This window comes from Passer montanus, unplaced genomic scaffold (genome assembly GCF_014805655.1).
Source record: "Passer montanus isolate IOZ18808 unplaced genomic scaffold, ASM1480565v1 scaffold20, whole genome shotgun sequence".
NCBI classification, from domain to species: Eukaryota; Metazoa; Chordata; class Aves; order Passeriformes; family Passeridae; genus Passer; species Passer montanus.
The window spans coordinates 3,868,271-3,887,357 of NW_024366592.1; the positions used below are offsets into that span (position 1 = coordinate 3,868,271).

At 39.2% G+C, this 19,087-nt stretch overlaps 1 protein-coding gene across 11 annotated transcripts in view; it reads right to left on the minus strand.

The window, feature by feature from the left end:
• Positions 1-19,087, minus strand: part of ERC1 (ELKS/RAB6-interacting/CAST family member 1) — a 269,174-nt gene that overhangs the window by 208,432 nt on the left and 41,655 nt on the right. For all 11 annotated transcript variants that reach the window (XM_039707938.1, XM_039707939.1, XM_039707936.1 and 8 more), the window contains exon 2: positions 10,859-11,275. In XM_039707938.1, the coding sequence (XP_039563872.1) occupies positions 10,859-11,275 (417 nt within the window). The remainder of the gene's footprint in view (positions 1-10,858; positions 11,276-19,087) is intronic.

A 19,087-nucleotide genomic window follows, 5' to 3' on the forward strand; every position in this document is an offset into this window, starting at 1 on the left:
TAAATTTGGCATAAGTCCATTTGCATAAGTTGATGCCCATGAATGGAAATAACAAGAGAATCCAACAGAAGGTTTCTCTGGTTCTAAATAATGTATTTGTGTATTTTCTGAGAAGCTATTTTTACAAGTGTGTTTGCAGTGTACATTGGTATTCTTTGAAATAAAAAAAAATCCTCCTGAAAAAATAAACCTGAAAACCCTTCTAAATATATTTGTTTCTCCTAGAGCCAACAGAAAACTTGAGAGCCTCTGCACAATTACTACTGGCACCATATAGACCAGAGTGGAGCAATACCATTATTATACTACTTACCTGTACCTACATTCCCAAAATGGATTTACTCAAAGAAATTAAAAGAAACTCTTGTAAGCTTTTAGCAACTGAGAAAACAAAGGATAAGAAGGTCAAAAATTAACATGCCATAAATCTATTTTGGACACTGCATTGTTTTTATTTTAGTAGTTAGGTAATTTCCACTTGTACAGAGGCACTGTTTCTGATCTGAGAATATAAAATCAGCTACTGCTATGGAAATGGGATAGGTGGAATACACAGGTGGAGAACTGCATGTCTGTAAAGGGATGCTGATACAACAGTGTCTGCTTCCACCTGTTCAGTGTTTTCCCAAAGAGAAAATGCTTCTAAGCTCCTTCTTGAGAAATGCCTGTATCTCCTCTGTGTGAAGTGATGCTCTGCACTTCAGCAAAGGAAATGTCCTACTTCTGTTGCCTGAAGTAATTCCACTGTGATTTGGATGACATAACCTGCTGAAAAATAACACCTCCCAGCTCCTGACTGCACAGGAAGGGCTTAATTTTGGCAACGTGCCTGTGATCCTGAAGAGCCTGGAAAAAAAGCTACAGGCAGACGGAGCCTCTCTGGAACACAGACTGAAGAGCGGCTGCTGAAGGAAAGCAGTGCACAGATCCCCTTCTTAATTAGGAAATACAGCCTGCATCCACGTGGCAGAATGGAAAAATACTAATGTATCATATCTCTGATGTGTTCAGATTGTTGTGGACATAGACCCCATAGATGGATGAAAATTAAGGTCTGAACCTGTGAAACAGGATTTTGCACAACAGTTAAAAACACAGGGCCACACACAAATATCAGGATCAGAAACACTGAAACCCAGTCCTTCATTCCTTGCAAGCCATCCATTCTGATAAAGTAATACAGGATTTTTCCTTTACTTTACTTTCAGACATTAAGAAGTTTCTTATGTAACTGCTATTGTTTCCTAACGGGTCAGTAAAATTTAGCATCTTTGCACCTTTGAGTGCACATTAAATTATTATAACAGGGGGTGGCTCATATAAATCTTTCTACGTTTTGATTGCTTTCATATATTAAATTACTCCTTCATTTAAAATAATAGCAAAAATGAAAAACAAAATTATGGTGCAAATTGATTGCAACTCTAAAGTACATTCACAGGCAACAAAATTCCAAAATGGGTTTTTCTGTCAAAAAAAAAATAAAAATCTTTAAGATCCAATAACTAGACCCTGAAGGCTAGAAACACTCGGAAGTTCTAAACAAGATGGGCACTTTCTCCAGAGTAGGGGCTTATATTTCATCCCAATTTTTAATTAACAATATCTATCTTCCTTTCCAAGAAAATCTGCCACAGAAAAAGATATGAACTAAAGGTGTGTATCATAATTACACCTGCCAAGTAGTCCTGCAAGGCAGCACAGTGCCCCTGTGAGGAACAATACTCTAGTTTTCTGGTCAGCATAATTACATAGAACAGCTGATCAAACACAGTGAGAACACTGAATATGTAAAGAATAGCTGTGATAAAGTGATTTGAACACACCATAAATAGTTACAAAGTCCACAGGTTTTTTCCTGAAAATAATTCAAAATTAGAGAATATAGTTTAGAATTGAAGGAGTCCTCAATACTGAGCAGTATTATCACTGTGAATTATAAACAAGTGCATAATAATGAGGGTTGAATTTAATCCAAATATTTTCCTCCTTCATAACCCGGCCACTGTTATTCTCTCAGCTGCTCCTGTGTCTGATTTTGCACAGAATTTAGAACAAATGTGAAGGTGCACTTTCAAACAGCCATGTTTTTATAGTGGGGGAAGGTATATGCTTAAAAATACAGCAACTTATCTCTCAGGAGCCACAAGATAAGCAGTTACCAAAGCCATAAAGGACGTGTCTTCCATCTCCTGCCAAATTTGCATTATCAGGCAGCCCATTCTACAGACAGTAACAAAAGCATGCAATTTCATACATTATTTTCTTTTTAAATCACTAAAAAACATGATGGATAATTAAAAGCATAGTCATGATTCTGGGTTTTTTTAAAATCTTAACTGTACTATCCATATCTTTGAGTAATTGCTGGATCTTTGCATCATTCATTGGACTGGAGAGTTTTGACTAAAAACTGGTTTTATTCTCCAACCTTATCCTCCAAACCTTACTAAATGAATGTTATATATTTTGTACTTAAAGTTTAGTCTCCCAGATGGCTTTTCTGCTCACCTAAATTTTAGCAACCTAGTTCCCCTTAATTGCAATAAAATGCAAATGTTACAACAAAATGAAAATATCAGGAACATCCATCAGCTCAGTATTAATGATGATTGTTAATTTAAAAAAATTATTTAGTAGCTATAGAAGATAAAAAAGGTCTTCAGTTGTGTAGGACAAATCACACCTGACTAACCTGATTTTCTTCTACCTGTCTGTGTGACTAAGTGAGGGACAATGTGTGTTCCATGTCCCAGGGCCTCCAAAACATGGCTGGAGGCAAATTAGGGAGCTACAGGCTGGGTAAGTGGCTCACAAAGCAGGTGGCAAATGAGCTGGGCTGTGAGGCCCAGAGCCTGCTGCTGCTGATGACAGGCAGCAGCTCCCCTGACAACCCCCAGTGCCTTCATGAGTGATCTGAACAACGGGACAGACAGCACTCCAGCAGCTCAGAGACCTATGGAATTTGGGGAAGACATGAACTGGATCAAGCTATGTGAAAAAACCCCCAAACCAGCCCAGCTGGGCTGAGTGAGGGTGAGCAGGAGTGCAGAAGCAGGAGGTGGGAAGCAGGCATTCCCTGTGTGCAGCCCTTGTGAGACCTGCACTGCTGGAGCACTCTGCCCAGTTTTAGGCTCCCCAGTACAAGAAAGGCACTGAAAATCTGAACAGACTGACAGATGCAAGGGGAGAGAGTGAGAGAAAAGTGTTTGTTCAGCTGAAAAGGAAAGGCTTGTATCACGGCTGGGGGCTGTGTACAAATCACAAACAGGATGGGACTGTGAGGAACGTGCCTTGAGCTGTTCTATTTTCCAGCATCAGCCTCATTACATGGTTATGACAATGGGAAGATGCCAGCAGCTCACATCCCAGGCAGCAGACCAAGAACTTCATGTTACAACTTACTTTATAAGTTTTTTGACCAATCACACAAGGCAAAAGCATATTGACAGTAGTTTTATCCAACCACTGTAAGCACACGCCCCTTCGGTTAAAACAATGCTTGCTTATTTTGAATACAATACCTGCCTGTAAGCCTTCAGATAATAATAATAATCATCATCATCATCATCTTATCATCATCATCATCATCATCATCATCTTATTAAGCTTAGAACTTCCTAACATCTCGCTAGATATACATTTTTTCAGATCAGGGAGTTATTTTAGACAAGTGTTAATACCCAGACCATTGTTCCATTTGTCCTTACTTTTCTACTTTTCACATATTTTTTCTGCTGACTTATTTTATGGGTACTGCTTAGCTCTAATCACAGTTCTGCTGTCTCTGAGGCCTGACTTTCACAGCTTTCCCAAAACCCTCTGTTTTTATGGATTCCCACAGCTTGGGGAGAAACTTGATGTCTCCTAGAACTAACTGGAGGCTGTAGAGATGATGGAAACAAAAGTCTTTTCAGAAGTGGAAGGATGATAGGCAACAGGCAGAATTTGCAGCACTGAAAATTTAGACCTGCTAACATGAAGAAGATTTTACCAGGAGAAGAACCAAATGCTGGAGCAGGTGCCCAGAGAGGCTGTGGAATCCCCCGCCGCTTGAAATTGCTGGTTTGAGCAGAAGGTTGCATGAAATAACCTGTGGGAGAGCCCTTTAATCTGCATGACTCATTTATATAAATATCTTTACTACCTGGTGCCAGAAGGTGACTGGATAGTACCACAATCGTTTAGTTTCAGGATTTTTCAATAATTTTTCTTTCAAAAAGTGCTCCATACCAGTAATTTTAATTTCTATTTCAGCAAGATGTAAAAATGAACTGAAAAAAGAACACATAAGAGTCCTGTGGAATTTATTTCATTGCTATTAGAGTTTTTGCTACTAAAATTATATAGTTATACAAGTCTGGAAGCAGTAATCATGGCAGTTCCTTCGGAAATTATTTCTGCATTTTTCCACTTGTCATTTCCTGCATTTGCAACCCCAATCAACATAATTCCCTGAAAAAAACAAAGTGACTGTATTCATAAAGAGCATAACTTTGAAAGATGTGCTGGCAGTTGCACACACACACTGATAATGGAGGGTGCCAGTTGCTTTGAAGCTCAGCTACCCCTGGCTAAAGAAACTCATCTCTGTTTTGCAATTGTATTAATCCATTGAGACGATTATTTCTAAATCCAATTAAAACCTCAGATATTAGGACACTTAAGTTTGTTAACTAAGGCATCACCTAAAGTGAAAATTAAAGCACAGCTTCCTGCTCATCTCAGTATTTCAATCAGCAGGATACAAAAGCAAAATCCCTCAAAACTTTGGAATTAGAGTAAAAGCAAGGTAAAATGAGAGCTAATTCAAACCATCCAATTAGCTGTAAGTAGCAAGTCATTGTGTTCAAATCTGACTACAGGAATGTGAATTCAAAAGCTGAAGAAAAGTCAATTAAAAATTAAAATCTTAATCTTGTAGAATTTCATTTACATGTGTGCTATTATTAATTTTTTTCTCTTTCCTCTTATTTAAGGTGCAAAAGCACTCATTTTGTACTTCAATTGGCTTCCAACTTGTTAATGGTATTTTTAGGTTTTTGCCCTTCCACTACAAAGTTTGACACTTGTAGAAACAAACTTCCACACATCTCACTCCTACTGAAAAAAGGTGCAGGATAATGTGACCATCTCCAAGGAAAGCATACCCAAGATGTAATTTGTAAACAAAGCAAACCATGTAACATGCATTGACAAAGAAAATCTTCTACTATAACAAAACATCAAAAGACATTGAAGCTTAAGCATTTTAAACCCTTAATCCCCAGACAGATTTATGCATTGTTTCACACAGTATTAAAAATCCTATCTGAAAGGTATAGAAGTGCTAAAATGAAATCCTCCTGTACATTGAAGAATAGCCCATTCATATAGAAAAAAATGTCTTGAAGTAAGTACAAGAATGAAATAATTTATCCTCCCATGCTAGAAAAAGCATATGAAGAAACCTGGTGAAATTTCATCTCACTTTGATGAGACCATAATTATCATAAAGAAAAAACATCCTGATAGATGACTGGAGTTCTACTTTTTTTCCATTTACTTAATACCCACACATTATTTAACTACTGTACAAAAATCAGAAATTTGCCATGCTAGAATAAGGTGTTTCAATTCTTTTTGTCATCTGGAAAACCAGAAAACAATACATTATTTTCCAACCTAATTTTTCAACTTTTGAAGAATTATGAAGCTACCAACCTCTGCACAGAGGAAAGCTGAAAATAATTTCATATATGTTTGAACATTTTTAATTGTCTTTCTCACCTAAGGTGACATACAGAATATTCCAAACTAAAATGGTATTTAAAAAAATTTAAATGCATAAAAAATACATTATGCATGCATTCAAGTTGCAATAGCCTGCTTTTCAAATTTTGACCTACAAAACCTCTGTATGTTTTAAAACTACCTGCAGACCAAACAAGCAATTCTAATAAAGACATAATTTTCTAAAATTATCGTGATTGAAATCACTTCTCCCTTTGCCATTTGCTTCTAAAAGGTCAAAAGCATGAAGCCGCAATAAAAAGCAGAAACTTCATTTTTTTTACCTCATCAGAAAGATATCCCCTAGTATTATGGTAGTAAGAGTTCCAGTTTCTGAATCTATCTACTCCTGCAAAACAAAACTTCTCTCTTGAAGCATCTTATTTATGTTGCAAAATCTTGGCATGGGACAAAAGTGTTCTTTGAGTTAACTCTAATTGCTCCAATTAAAATTTCTAAATCCTCCTCTGAGCCTGGAGCAGAAAAGGCTAAGAATTTTAACACACCCATAGAAAAAAAAGAATTTGTTTGCAAAACTTTGTCACAGCTCATTAAAATCCAGTCAGACAAGGGAAGCAAACTCTCTGCACTGGGCAGAGCTCAGCAGGGCTCTGCTGGGACATTTGGATGCCACATCCCTCCTTTCTAACCAAGCTCCTTGCTGCTGCTCCCTGGCCATCACAGGATGAGGTTTGGCTAATCTAAGTTTAAACAGACCTGTGTGACAGCTTGGTGTGCCTGCCTGCTGCTCTGCCACACCTCTGCCTGGGCAGGCAGAGAAAGGAGTGCTCCCAGACACTGAGCGCAATTCCAGGGAGAGAGTGGGCAGCTTGACTCCCAACAGCCACAAAGAGGGGTCAGTCCTTGCAATAAGGCATCCTAGGTAACTGTGATGCAGCTCACAAACAGCACTTTGTGGGGTTCCATTTCAACAAGCACTCAAAAAAAGAAAGGAATAATAGCTTTTGCTGCCACAGCCTCTTTCCTTAAGCTCATTCTGGATGAGTGCCCTCATGAACCACCCATTTCAATGCCTGTTTTACATACAAAACCTCCTTTATTTGCTAAGCACTTCATCCCTAACTCCTTCATTCAGTTTTGTACTCAGCTGGAATAAAAATCCATCTTGTTTGATTGGGCCTAATTACTAAAAAAAAAAACCCAAAACAAAAACAAAAACAAAAAAAATCAAATCAAAACTGTCATTTACTACTAAACAGTTCCTGGACACAAAGTATAAAGCTCCTGTCAGTTCTTCCCTCATTCCACACTACTGTAAGTCATTTACTACAGTTTCTGGACACAAAGTATAAAGCTCCTGTCAGTTCTTCCCTCATTCCACACTACTGTAACATGGAAGTTTTGACTCTAGAACTGCCTTCTGAAGAGAAAAACCTTCAGGATAAACAGCCTTCTTTCTGTTTCCAAATAAATGCTTGTAGTCAGCCATCTACACTTACAGTCCTTGTTGGACTGTCCTTACAAAACTGAGTCTGCCCACAGTACTCCAAGCATTTGGAACACCAGGTGTGGATACAGTCACATCAAATTCTGCTCTGATATCTGGGCTATTATCTGTGTAATCCATTTCCAATCAGTGCATCTAGCACTTTGGGAAGTGGGGAGCAGGGGGGCTGTCAAAAAGAACACAGCAAGCTTGGTTATCCTTGGAGCTATGGGCCACCACTGATAATTCTGCAACAGGCAGGTCTGGGACACAGAGGCAGCAGTTAATGCAGCTTGGGAGCTATTCTGGAAGCTGCAGTCCAGCTGCTGGATTTCATCAAGTATTTCTTCCTGGTATGAAAATAATTTTGTTTTTGAAGGTTAAGTCTAGAATACCAACAACAATAATTGTCACAAAGACTGAAGAAGGGGTATTCAAAATAGCAGCCATCTTTTAATAAGCTATGAAGCTTAAGCTTGTTTTCCAGGGTAGAGGAATGTGATGCAGCCACACTGCTATCTGCTGAAGTCAGGGCATTCTGATGTTCAATGAGACATTTAATTATTTGTGTTAATGAGAGAATGTCCTCTGTATCAGTAGCTGAATACATCCTCTGCTGGATATAGTAACTTTCCCATAGACTTAGGTGAATAATTTCTTGAGATCCTCAGAAGTCAGGGCAATTGGGAAAAGCCCAAGAGAGTCAAATTGCTTAAGAAGACACTTCTCAGCAGCTGTTGGAGAATCTATTTTATAATCTGGATTTGGGAGACTGAGACAGTGCCCTGGGAGGTGATCAAAAATATCTGATGTCTTTTATATGAAGAACAATTAAGCAGCACTGGATTTTTCCTGCATTAGAAAAAGGGATGACTCGGAATGGATGTAACAGCCTAAAATGGTGAGTGGCACACAGTTATAATCTTACCAGAACCACAACTCTGACCTCTCTTAGTATTTATTTTCCTTATGAAATTCATGCAACCTTTATTACAATAACGGCAACAGCAAAACTGAAGAAATCAATTAATTCTCAAGGTTTAATTTTCAAGGTCATACTGCTGGCCACTGCCTGCCTGAAAAACTGTCTGATGACCTTGAGTCTCAACATTACACTTGGAATTACACGTAGGTTTTGAAGTCAGAAAACTGAGGGATACCTTTCTGCTTCAAAATATAAATCTTGAATATTATTTCCAGCAAATATTCTATCAGAAATCTGATCTATTAGAAACATTATTAGAAATAATCTATCAGAAACCCTTGCAGAGTCAGAAACAGTACTAGTGGATTCTGACATCTCAGAACTTCTTTTGCTTAAGATGGTCAAGAGTGCTACTAAAATTTTCTGCTGTGTTAGGACATGAAATATAAACTTATCTTCCACACTCTTAAGAATGCCTTTGAGATACTAAAGCTTCCTTTAACAGCAGTATTTAAAGAAGAGTTTAGCATGCCTTTCCAGATACTGGGAATGCTAGATATAGAACCATCAAGAAAGTAGATTCATTTCTTCAAAGCAGCTCAAAAATCCCATCATTAGTATCTGGGGCAGCAAAGGGCTAAAATAACCTACAATTATGGAAATACAGATGGACACAACAGAAGGTCAGCTGAGGAGGGTGATGGAGTCACACATAACAGGTGACACACCCAACAGGTGACACACCAGGAGTTTAAGACTTTCCAAGTGTGAAACATGGACAGCAGCTGTGCACCACATCCTGCAGAGCACCTGGGTGCTCAGGCAGTCAGATGAAGTCAGCTGCAAGTTCCTCTGATTTTCTCCAGCCTGCCAGAGCCCCAGGCATGACACTTGAGTAAGTCTGAGATCACTTAGCTCAGCCTTGCTCAGAGCTCAAGGACACACAGGTACAAACAAAACCATTCCTGTTGTCACCCAGTTCCATAAGGAGATAATATGGCACCACGTTTTTGAGGCTACAAGGGTGCTCAGCTTCACAGCTGGATCCCACACCATATCCATGGTTTGAGGTAAAAATTACATTATGCCCAGCTTACACTTCTCAATGAATCAGGGCTGGGTAAGCAGCAAGAAGTAATTAATTTCAAAACATTTGATAAATCACATTTGCACTTTCAAGTCAGTAGGCCATCTCTACCTCCACTGGGAAGTCTTTTACCATAAAGACTAGCATTTAAATGGAGGATGATTTCCAAATATGTGTGAATGAAACAAGAATTCTTATCTTGCAACATCTACTCATCTTCAGCAGGACTGAACGTAACCGCATTCCTCAAAAATTGCACAGCTCCTGCCAGCTTTTCATTTATGCTGCTGGACTTAGAGCAGAAACAAATGGAAGCCATTTGAGGCTCTTCCTGAAATAGTTACAAGAATTGGAACAGAATTATCATTGGTTGCTAAATAAAGGAAAAACTGTAGTGCAGAAACTCTGGAATCATATTATCTTCACTCCAGACACTCAAGAGATTACTGCTCTAAAAAAATAAATCTGGCCTAAATCTGGCTCAGAAATGCAATGGGCTTTCTTATATAAATGCTTGCAAGAGCACAAGCACTATGGGTCAGACCCTGGAAACATATGAATAAGAGGTATTAAGAGGTATTTATGTGTTGCATACACTCATCTCAAAAACTCTTCCAGGCCTTGCTTTCTTGACTTCTTAGAGAGGGGCCTTAAATCTTGTATACCCACAGAGCTTCCCAAAAAATGGTGAACCATGAGATAGACACCAAAGTGAAGACCAGGTCATTAGAGTCATACACATAGTAGACATGGATAGCTATCAATTCATGCCTTCAGTCGACAGATGTAAAATAATCTTTACACAGAATCTTTATCACTACCGAATCCATGTATACGCATATTTATCTGTGCATCTACACAATCCATGCTGAATTACCAGCCTTTTAGAAGTTAATATTCGATTACTTTAGGAGGCTGGTTGACAACAGGAGAATGCATTTAATAATATCAAAAAATGTAACGACACTGGCTACACAATAACTCATTTCCTTTCATTTATTTTCCTTTGTTTTACTAAAATATTTGTATTCCACATAGACTATATTTTGTTATAATTAGTTTTAAATGATTAACAGTGAAGAATGTCTGCCACTGTATTCTTTTAAGGTACAATATAGACATGACAATAGTTTTTCTCTTTTCAGAAGGATGGTGAGAAGGTGTTACACCTATGTGTGCAGCAGTGTCCCTTTAAGAAATCTCTTTTTGGCTGTGCATCCAGGGCAGCTAATAGTTTTATCAAATACCCTTCACAGCAAGATGACTGTTTCCATGGAAACTGTTGAGCAATCATCCATTACTCTTGCAAAGATTTCTCTTTCTGCTCTCACCTAAACACAGGTACTACTTTCTCTCTAACTACAATAGAACAGAAGAATTCATTTTATAGGCTTTAGGACAATTAACCTCCAGAGTTTCCTATGGAGCCTACAGGGAAAGTGGGGCCCCCAGCACAAAACCCCAAAAGGTACATGCAAGGAATCATAAAGAAGTTTTAAAACATGCACAAATCGAATCTAATGTAAAATACAGCTTACAGAGAGGATAGAAAATTCTCTCCTTGCAACTGTGAAACAGATAGGAGAGAGAGAGGAGTTTAAGACTGGAGATGAGTTTGGTCACTCACCTCTCTCAGCATGTTGTTTTCTTTTTCCTTCTGTTCAAGAAGGCTCTCCAAGTGGTGCACGTGCATCTCAGCCTCAGCCAACCGTCGTGTCCGCTCATGGTCTTCCTCAGTGGCTTTTGCTGACAGCCCTTTACTCTGCAGCATCTCCAGCAGCTTTTTGATGGACTCATCACGCGCATTTAAGGTCTGTTTCTGTGTCTCAATACGCAGCTCCATCTCCTCCAAGGTTTTCCGTAGCAGGAACAGCTCCTTGGCCTGGCGCTCGTGCTCCGCGTGCAGCCGCTGGAAGTTCTCCTCTGTCAGCTCTGCCACGAAGGGCTCGCTGCTCCTGCTGCTGCTGTCCTGCTGGAACAGCTGGTTCAGGTCCCGCTGGATCCGCAGCTCGTCTTGGAGAGCCTGGATAGTCATCTGCATATGCTGAAAGAGCAAACAAATTAAATCAGAGGATTCCCTCCACTGGAGAAATAAAGAAAAGAGTATGAGCCACATCAGACCTCCTAAACCACCAACCAAGAGGAAACCACCATGGTAACAGACCAACAATGGGTTTTTGAAAGCAGAATTGAGGTGGAACTGGGTTATACTACAGAAAGTTCAAGTTCCTCCTTCTATGCCTGGCAGAGGTTGCTTAGCACTTAGAAGACTCTTGCTTGAGTGACTCTTCCACTTGCATCAACTTGAGAGAGTGACTGATTCAAAGAGGAAAATGTCAGCAACTTGTGTCAGTACCCTTCCAAATGTTCACCTCCCCTACAGAACAATTATGCAGAAGAATACTCAGAATTACTATAGAATTGCTATCTTGGCAAAGCAGAGTGTTATTAGAATTTACATATCACCCACAAAACGTAATCACCTGTGAAGGCTCCCAAGCTCTTCAGCAGTAACTCTACACCTAGCACAGATTTCCCATTTGACATAGAGAAGAAACTTCAACTTGTAATGAAGAAACACTGGATAAATGCTGCATGGGGAAAGGGTCACATTGTAAAATTTAATGCATTTTAGTACAGAAGAGAAGTTAGCAGCTTGTAATGAAGAAACACAACTACAGAAAACTGCATAAATGCTGCATAGGGAAAGGGTCACATTGTAAAATTTAATGCATTTTAGTACAGAAGAGAAGTTAGCACCTCATGAGCAGGAATATGAAGTCAATCAAATGATCAGCAGTAATTTGTTGCTGTGCAAGACAATAAATCCTGTCTCAGTGACTGAATACAGTGGGTTAATATACTGGGACAATACAGGAGAAGCACAGTTTGCCCACAAAAATGTCCTCGTTTATATTTCGATAAATATGTTTTTTCTTCTCTGCAAGACAGAAGTATCAAGCCAATAACAGAGGAGTACAAACACTGCACAAAGATTTGATTACCAGAAATGAGATGCACACTGAGTGATACATCTCTTCTCCCTTAAGTGAGGCAGACATGCTTACAATTTAGTCTGAGTGTGAATAAGTGGGATGCACTGATCACTGGGGTCTACATTTATATTACAAAAACCAGTGTCTGATATACCGCTGTTTCCAGTATTCACTAGGCTAAGTAGTAGAATGAGTTACATTCTATGATCAAGCTTGATGCAGACACACAGTGGTGAGGTCTAAAATGTAAAGACGGTGCAAAATTAATGCTTTCTATAAATCCAAGTACTTCATTTTACTAAGTATTTGTAAAAGGAGAAACTAAGAAGATTGGGTTTAAGCATTAACCCAAGACTATGTTTATCACAATTCTTATGCAAAACGCCTTGAAGATGTTAAAAATCTGTCTGGACATGGCCCTGGGCAACAGGGTCTAAGTGGCCTTGCTTGAGCAGAGGCATTGAACCAGCTGACCTCCCACCAACCTCAAGCACACTGTGATTCTATGAAAAGACAGCAGATAGCATTTATAGCAGAGTTACTTACCTTTAATATGTTTTAGAAACACAAAGGGTTCATTTGGTAATACAGAATTGTGCATAAAGGCAGTCCAAACCCATTTTCTTTGCAGAAGTCAGTATTTTAGACCAAGTGCTTTCCCTCTATTTGTGCTCTGGCCCAAGAGCAGCTTTTCACAACCAAAGTTGCTGTCACACTGTCAGCTCACCTAAGGCCACACTGCCACTAAAGGGAACAGCCTTGCTGTTTGTCCTTCCTTAGGAGGATGGCACTGACAACAGGATCAAAACTTCATCCGATGGCTGAAAATCAGCCCCAGCAAACACCAAAGAAAATGTCTTAGCAGCCAGATCTCCAATTGAGGTGACAATGTGGCTACATCAGTGCTGATTCTGGTGCAAAGCAGGGGTGGCAGGGGCTGCCAGGAGCTGGCAGAGAAGAAAATGGAAACGTTCTTTACAGCATCAGCATAAACTGAAATCAGCTTAAATGCAAAGCTCTGTAGTTGGTTTAAGATGCTGTAATTGCCTTTTTTTTCTACTTCAATAACACAATATCTAGCAGTTAGTAATTTGGTTAATCTACAACTACACTTCAGGTTATAGAATCTGTGTGCAACATAGCATGGGTATATTAGGTGAGAGAACAAGTGAATTACTCTGTTCTAAAAGGTACATTGTGTTTATATATCGCTGGATGCTCAGATTTAATTTGAAGTAAGAGATGAAAAAATATCTGAAGGGAATTAATATGGACTTCGAAAACATTTTCAGAAATCACTTTCTTTTTAATTAAAGATCTCAACTTTCAGTTATTGACTGTGGTTTGGAGAAATGACAAAGTCAGAAATGCCAGAACCACGTCCAAGCCCTGGAACTGAGGCACTACAGGTATGCAATCAAAACCACTACATCTGTTCAATTAATGCATGTTGGTTGAGTTGTAAGAGAAATCTTGCTGCACTCATTAAAACATCTGCCTCATCTGTACCTATGCCCCACCAATAAAGTCAGTAGGACTACAACAGCAGTAGTGAGAAAATGTCCTCAAATTTCGTTACAATTAAACAGTAACCCCACTAGATGTAGCTTTACAATTCCACACATGAGTTAATTCCATTTGTATTTGAGCAGCCCTACTTATTCTCAGCCCAGCTGTGTGTTGTTCCTCCAGCTAACAAACAAATTCCCACATGCTTCCACCTGGCTCTCCACACGCTGCTACTTCAGCAGTTCCTTTCTCCCAGGCGAGGAAAGAGCTTCTTCTGAACAACCACATCATCGATTAAATGAAATTATTTCCTCTGCTCAATGTTGTCTCGGAATCAAACTTGGGTTATTTATAAACGTCAATGGCCTAAATCACCAAACCAAATTCTTACATTTTTGCCATCTGATCTGCTGTGAAATGTCATTTCAGGTTACACAAACAAAAACCAAGTCTCAGACCCACAGAAATTATTTCCCCTAAACATGGAAATGCCTCCCTGGAACTTTTGGGTCACTGAACCAAAATCTATTATATGATTCAAATACACAATGGGGGGGGGGGGGGGGGGGGAATTAATACCAGTGACAAACAGGATTTACTGATATCCATCACTCTGTGAAATAAAGACAAGGGAGTTTGGAATACCAGACAATCGGTCAGCAAGTGCCTGTAATTCAGTTTCCCAGGAAAAATGAAGAGGTGGAGTTAGTGGAAAAGTTAGAGCTGAGCTTAGAAATAACTCCCACTGTTATCTGAACTGCTGCTCAGTCGAGAATAAACTTTATTATGTGAAAGGTAACTGGAAAATACACCATAGAAAATTATTCTGTGCTTCTGACACCCACTCTTTTCCAACATGCAAAATGTATGCAAAATGGGTTCTTTTCTCTGCTTTCCAACATTTTTTAATGATTCTCAGAATAGAAAAATATTCTTTACAAGCTGGTATCATAACTAAAATACTTTTTCAGGTAAAATTTCTTGTCTTCTGTATAATTTTAAGAAAACCCCACCATTTTCCCCCTCAAGGAGCAGGCAACTTTACTAGCATCTCATCCATTTTTAGACTTCACTTTTAAATCAGCAACTATCCTAGAAAGGCAAAATATTTTCCAAGTTCGTGCAACACTAGCCACTGCTACTTAATTTCTAAGACCAGACTAGAGATCTCAAGAAAACTGAAAAATACTGTTGAAATAGTCTTATCTAGAAATAAACATGTAAAACTACTTTTAATACCACTGAGCTTCATTATGCCATACTGTAATGAGTTAGTAACAATCACGCTTTTGTGAAACAGTTAAATGCAGGCAATGTAATTAAAGTCAAAGCAATTATTGTGAACCTGTACTTTGCTTGAAATTTATTGCTCTTGTATCAAATCTTGAGGATTCCCTTTTTCAAGTAATGAAAACCAGTCTTTAAGCCTCACTACAGATTATAACTACATGTAAAAGTCACAAAGGGATTTTTGTGAGCACAGTTCTCTAGTTATGGTTATGTCCAACAAATTTTTCTCTTGACAGAGCTAAGCACCTTCAGGATCATCTCAAACAGAAGTCCTAAAAGGACATGGTGTAAACATAACCTCCTACACCAGGTGTTCCTCTGCCTGTATTATTTCCACAGGTCAACTTCCCAACCACAGAGCTGAGACAGAGTTTTGACTTTTATCCAGCAACCCAAAATTTACATCTCTAAGTAGCGGAGCATGATTCAATCTTTGCCTCCAGCTATCAGGACTCAAATTCACATTTCCCACACCTTGGCAGATTGGTGAGCTCCCAGATTACAGTAGGATGGAGAAGTTCCTGGAATGTGGTTCCCAAAGCTGTCCTGCTGCTGCATCTCAGGGTAATGCAGCTCACCTACAGCTGTACTGGTGAGAGCTGCAGGCAGCTCCTTTCATCTCTCTGTTGAAGCTTTTCCTTTTTGCATAAAATATTTAACGATTCAGTAGGCCTGACAGAAAATATTAAAGAGAGCACAGCTTCTTATTCTAATTGGTGGAACACATATGAACAGAAAGACCTGAATAGCAATACTTCCAACTAACTTAAATGTTTATCATCTCACCATTGCAAAGGAAATGGGGGATGTACATTTTAACTTTCTCAGTTAGACAAAGATATTTAATTGATATTCTACAGCCAAGACCTGTATTCTAACCCTACATTTTAGATCAAAAGGAGGCAGCCACTGCTACTACTATGATTTTGAAAGAAAGTATTAAATTGTGATATGCTTTTTAAAGAAAGGATTTCCAAACTCATCTTTGCAAGACAGAGCTTGACCTACCAAACTACAGTGTTTAATATTCCAATACGCATTTTTTCATTTGGGTTTGGATGCCTGATTTAGATTATTCATACTGCAGATACTATCTGTGTAACTACTGTAATCAGACATACAACTTATTTCATAATTTATTCAAGAAGTCTAAATGCCTAAATTAGACCTCTGGGTTCTGCAAGGCACCTTGTCACCAAACACTTCCATAGTTAAGTTCCCCTTAATCTCCTCTATTTAAATTCTAAGTAGGTTAAACCGAGAAAATTCCTTTCATTTTTGAACACCAAGAAAAAATACAGTATGTTCAAGAGAAGCCTGAAAAAAAAAATCAGCAAAAAGAAACAGAATGTACTCTTTCCCAGAAACAAAAGAAAAACATAACATGCAATTATGTGACAGTGTCACAGAAATGTGTCACAATGAGGTGGGGAAGTATTGTTACATTCTGCAAAACTCAACCACTTAAATTTCTCTGGCACTGGGAGAACAGTGAAGACTCAATCATGAGCAAGAGAATGCAGGGTAGTGATAAGGACAGGGGGAAAAAGAGAGGTCCTGCTAGAATATTTAGTGGTGTGAAAGCTTCCACCTGGAAGAGAGGGGTTCAAGCTCTTACTCATCATATGACTCAGAGGAGGCTCCAAACAGGAAGCAATAATGATGTTCTTGGGTGGATCTCTAACAAGTTATTCTTACAGAAAGGACTGAGAGAGTTTCTGCTTTGCACAAGTATCTGAATATTGACTGACTTCAAAATTCAAGCTTGCATTCCTCACATGTCTGTGTCATAAAGGGAAGAGTATCAGGGTCTTTGTTGAAATTAATCAAGAGATCCCTTAGCAACTCTCACACTGAATCTACTTCCTGCTTAGGGTAATCTCATCTCACTCTTACCAAATTCTTAATCAGAAATCCCACTCCACGGGAAAAAAAAATAATCCTAACAAGAGTTTTGCTGAAATCAGCATATTTAATAAAAGCAGCTTATAAAAATATTACTGAAACATAGGATATTAAAAACTTCTTGGTCACTTCTACAGTTAACCCACAGAGCCAGTACACCCTGTCCTGAATGAGCTGTATGATGCACACACATTTGGCAGTTTTCTACCAATCTGCTCACCCATCAGGCTGTTCTTCATGTAGAAAACACCACGTGCTTGGACACACACAGCACAGGTGTGGTGCTTTTGGCCAGGGTAGAGTTATTTCTCTTGCTAGTAGCTGGTATAGGGCTGTGTTTTGGATTTGTGCTGAAAATGCTGTTGATAACTCCGGGATATTTTGGTTATTGCTGAGCAGGGCTTGCACAGAGTCAAGACCTTTCCTGCCTCTCACCCCACCCTGCCTCTGAGTGGGCTGGGGATACACAAGGATTTAGGAGGGATTAAAGCCAGGACAGCTGATCCCAAACCATCCAAGGGATACCCCAGCCCGGGCCATGTGCTCAGAATACAAGCTAGGGGAAGGAAGAGGAGCATGGGATATTGGATTTATGGCATCTGACAGCCCAAGTCACCATCACTTCAGGATGGAGCCCTGCTTTCCTGGAAAGGGCTGGACACCTGCCTGATGATGGGAAGTAGGGAATGAATTCCTCATGTTTTCTCTTTACCTAATAAACTGTCTTTATCTCAACCCACAAGCTGTCCCACTCTTATCCACCAGGGACAGAGTGAGTGTCTCTGTGGTAGCTAATTGCTGGCTGTGGTTAAACCACAACAACATGTTTCCTTTTTTTTATTATATATCACAAAGTTCTGTATTTCTTTTTCAGGATCCAACCCAGAAATAAAAAATCACAAAATTTTAAAAAAGCAACAGATGTAATTTGTTAATCAAACAAAAGCTAAGTTTTGGAAGATGCCAGTTTATAGCTACTCTGTCCTTAAGCCAATTATTTTTATAGCTGGCAAAAAAAAAGACAAGGTACACAAGCTTTTAGCTACAAAAGGCATTGCAGGTCTGAAATGTACTTGTAGTACCTATAAAAACTGCCTTACTTTTGTTTCTAGTTCACCATGAGTACAATGCTATTTCTCTAGAAAGGAAAGATACAACAATTATGTTATATTCTATTTCAGAAGGACAATTCTGTAAGGTATGTACATCACCAGAAAATGAGAATATAAATGCAAAAACTGTGTTTTTCTTGCCAGCAAATCTACAAGCACAAACTTTTGCATTATGACAATAACTCTCATGTTTCTTACAACAAAAGCATTTCAAACATTTGTAAGAGGATGAACCACACTCAGCTCAAAAGAGACCACATGCAAAATGGTAGAGAACAGAATTTGGTCACTGTGTGAAATCACACCCTCCCATGCTCAAAGAGTTAAAGTTTTGGCAGCATTTCTGGGAAATGGATTCTGCTGAATGCCCTGCAGAAGCAAAGCCTGGCTGTCTGAGGGAGTCCCTGCTGACATTCAGCTGCAGCCCACGCAAAGACATTGGGAAAAGGGCTAATGTCAGGTGTCCAGCAGGGCTGTGAAGAAACAGAACTTGCTGATTCCAGAAATGCTGCATATTCCCTGTAAGATGGATCAGGGGCTTCAAGACCCTGATTTAAATGGAAATGAGTGGGTGATTTTTATGGTGTTAAGCTTAGATACAAAATACTGCTATGATTTTAATAGGATTTAATTTGTGAGAGTCAAAGAAAGGGACCTGTATTTTAAAGACAGCCCTACGTTGCATTATCTCTGAGGCAGCAGAAGGGCAAGATGGTAAAAACATGCCATAGATAACGAGTTTAAGTTGTCAGTAATACATTTGTCAGCTGCACTAGACTCGCACAAAATGACCCATTTAAGGGGGCAGTGTGTAGCAGCCTAACTCCTTTGCTCCTGTTTGTACAAAAAAACCCCAAGAAGCCTACAGGGATGAATTGAGAGTCCCAAAGGAAGCAGATGAGAAACAGCCTGCAATGCAACCAACTCATACACAGTGTACAGGCACATCCAGGAAAAGGCTGCAAGGTAAAAAGTGCAGTACACCAGCTCTCAGTGCTAAATGTCCACATGCACAATTTTATCTTTGGTAAATATGAAGCAGCT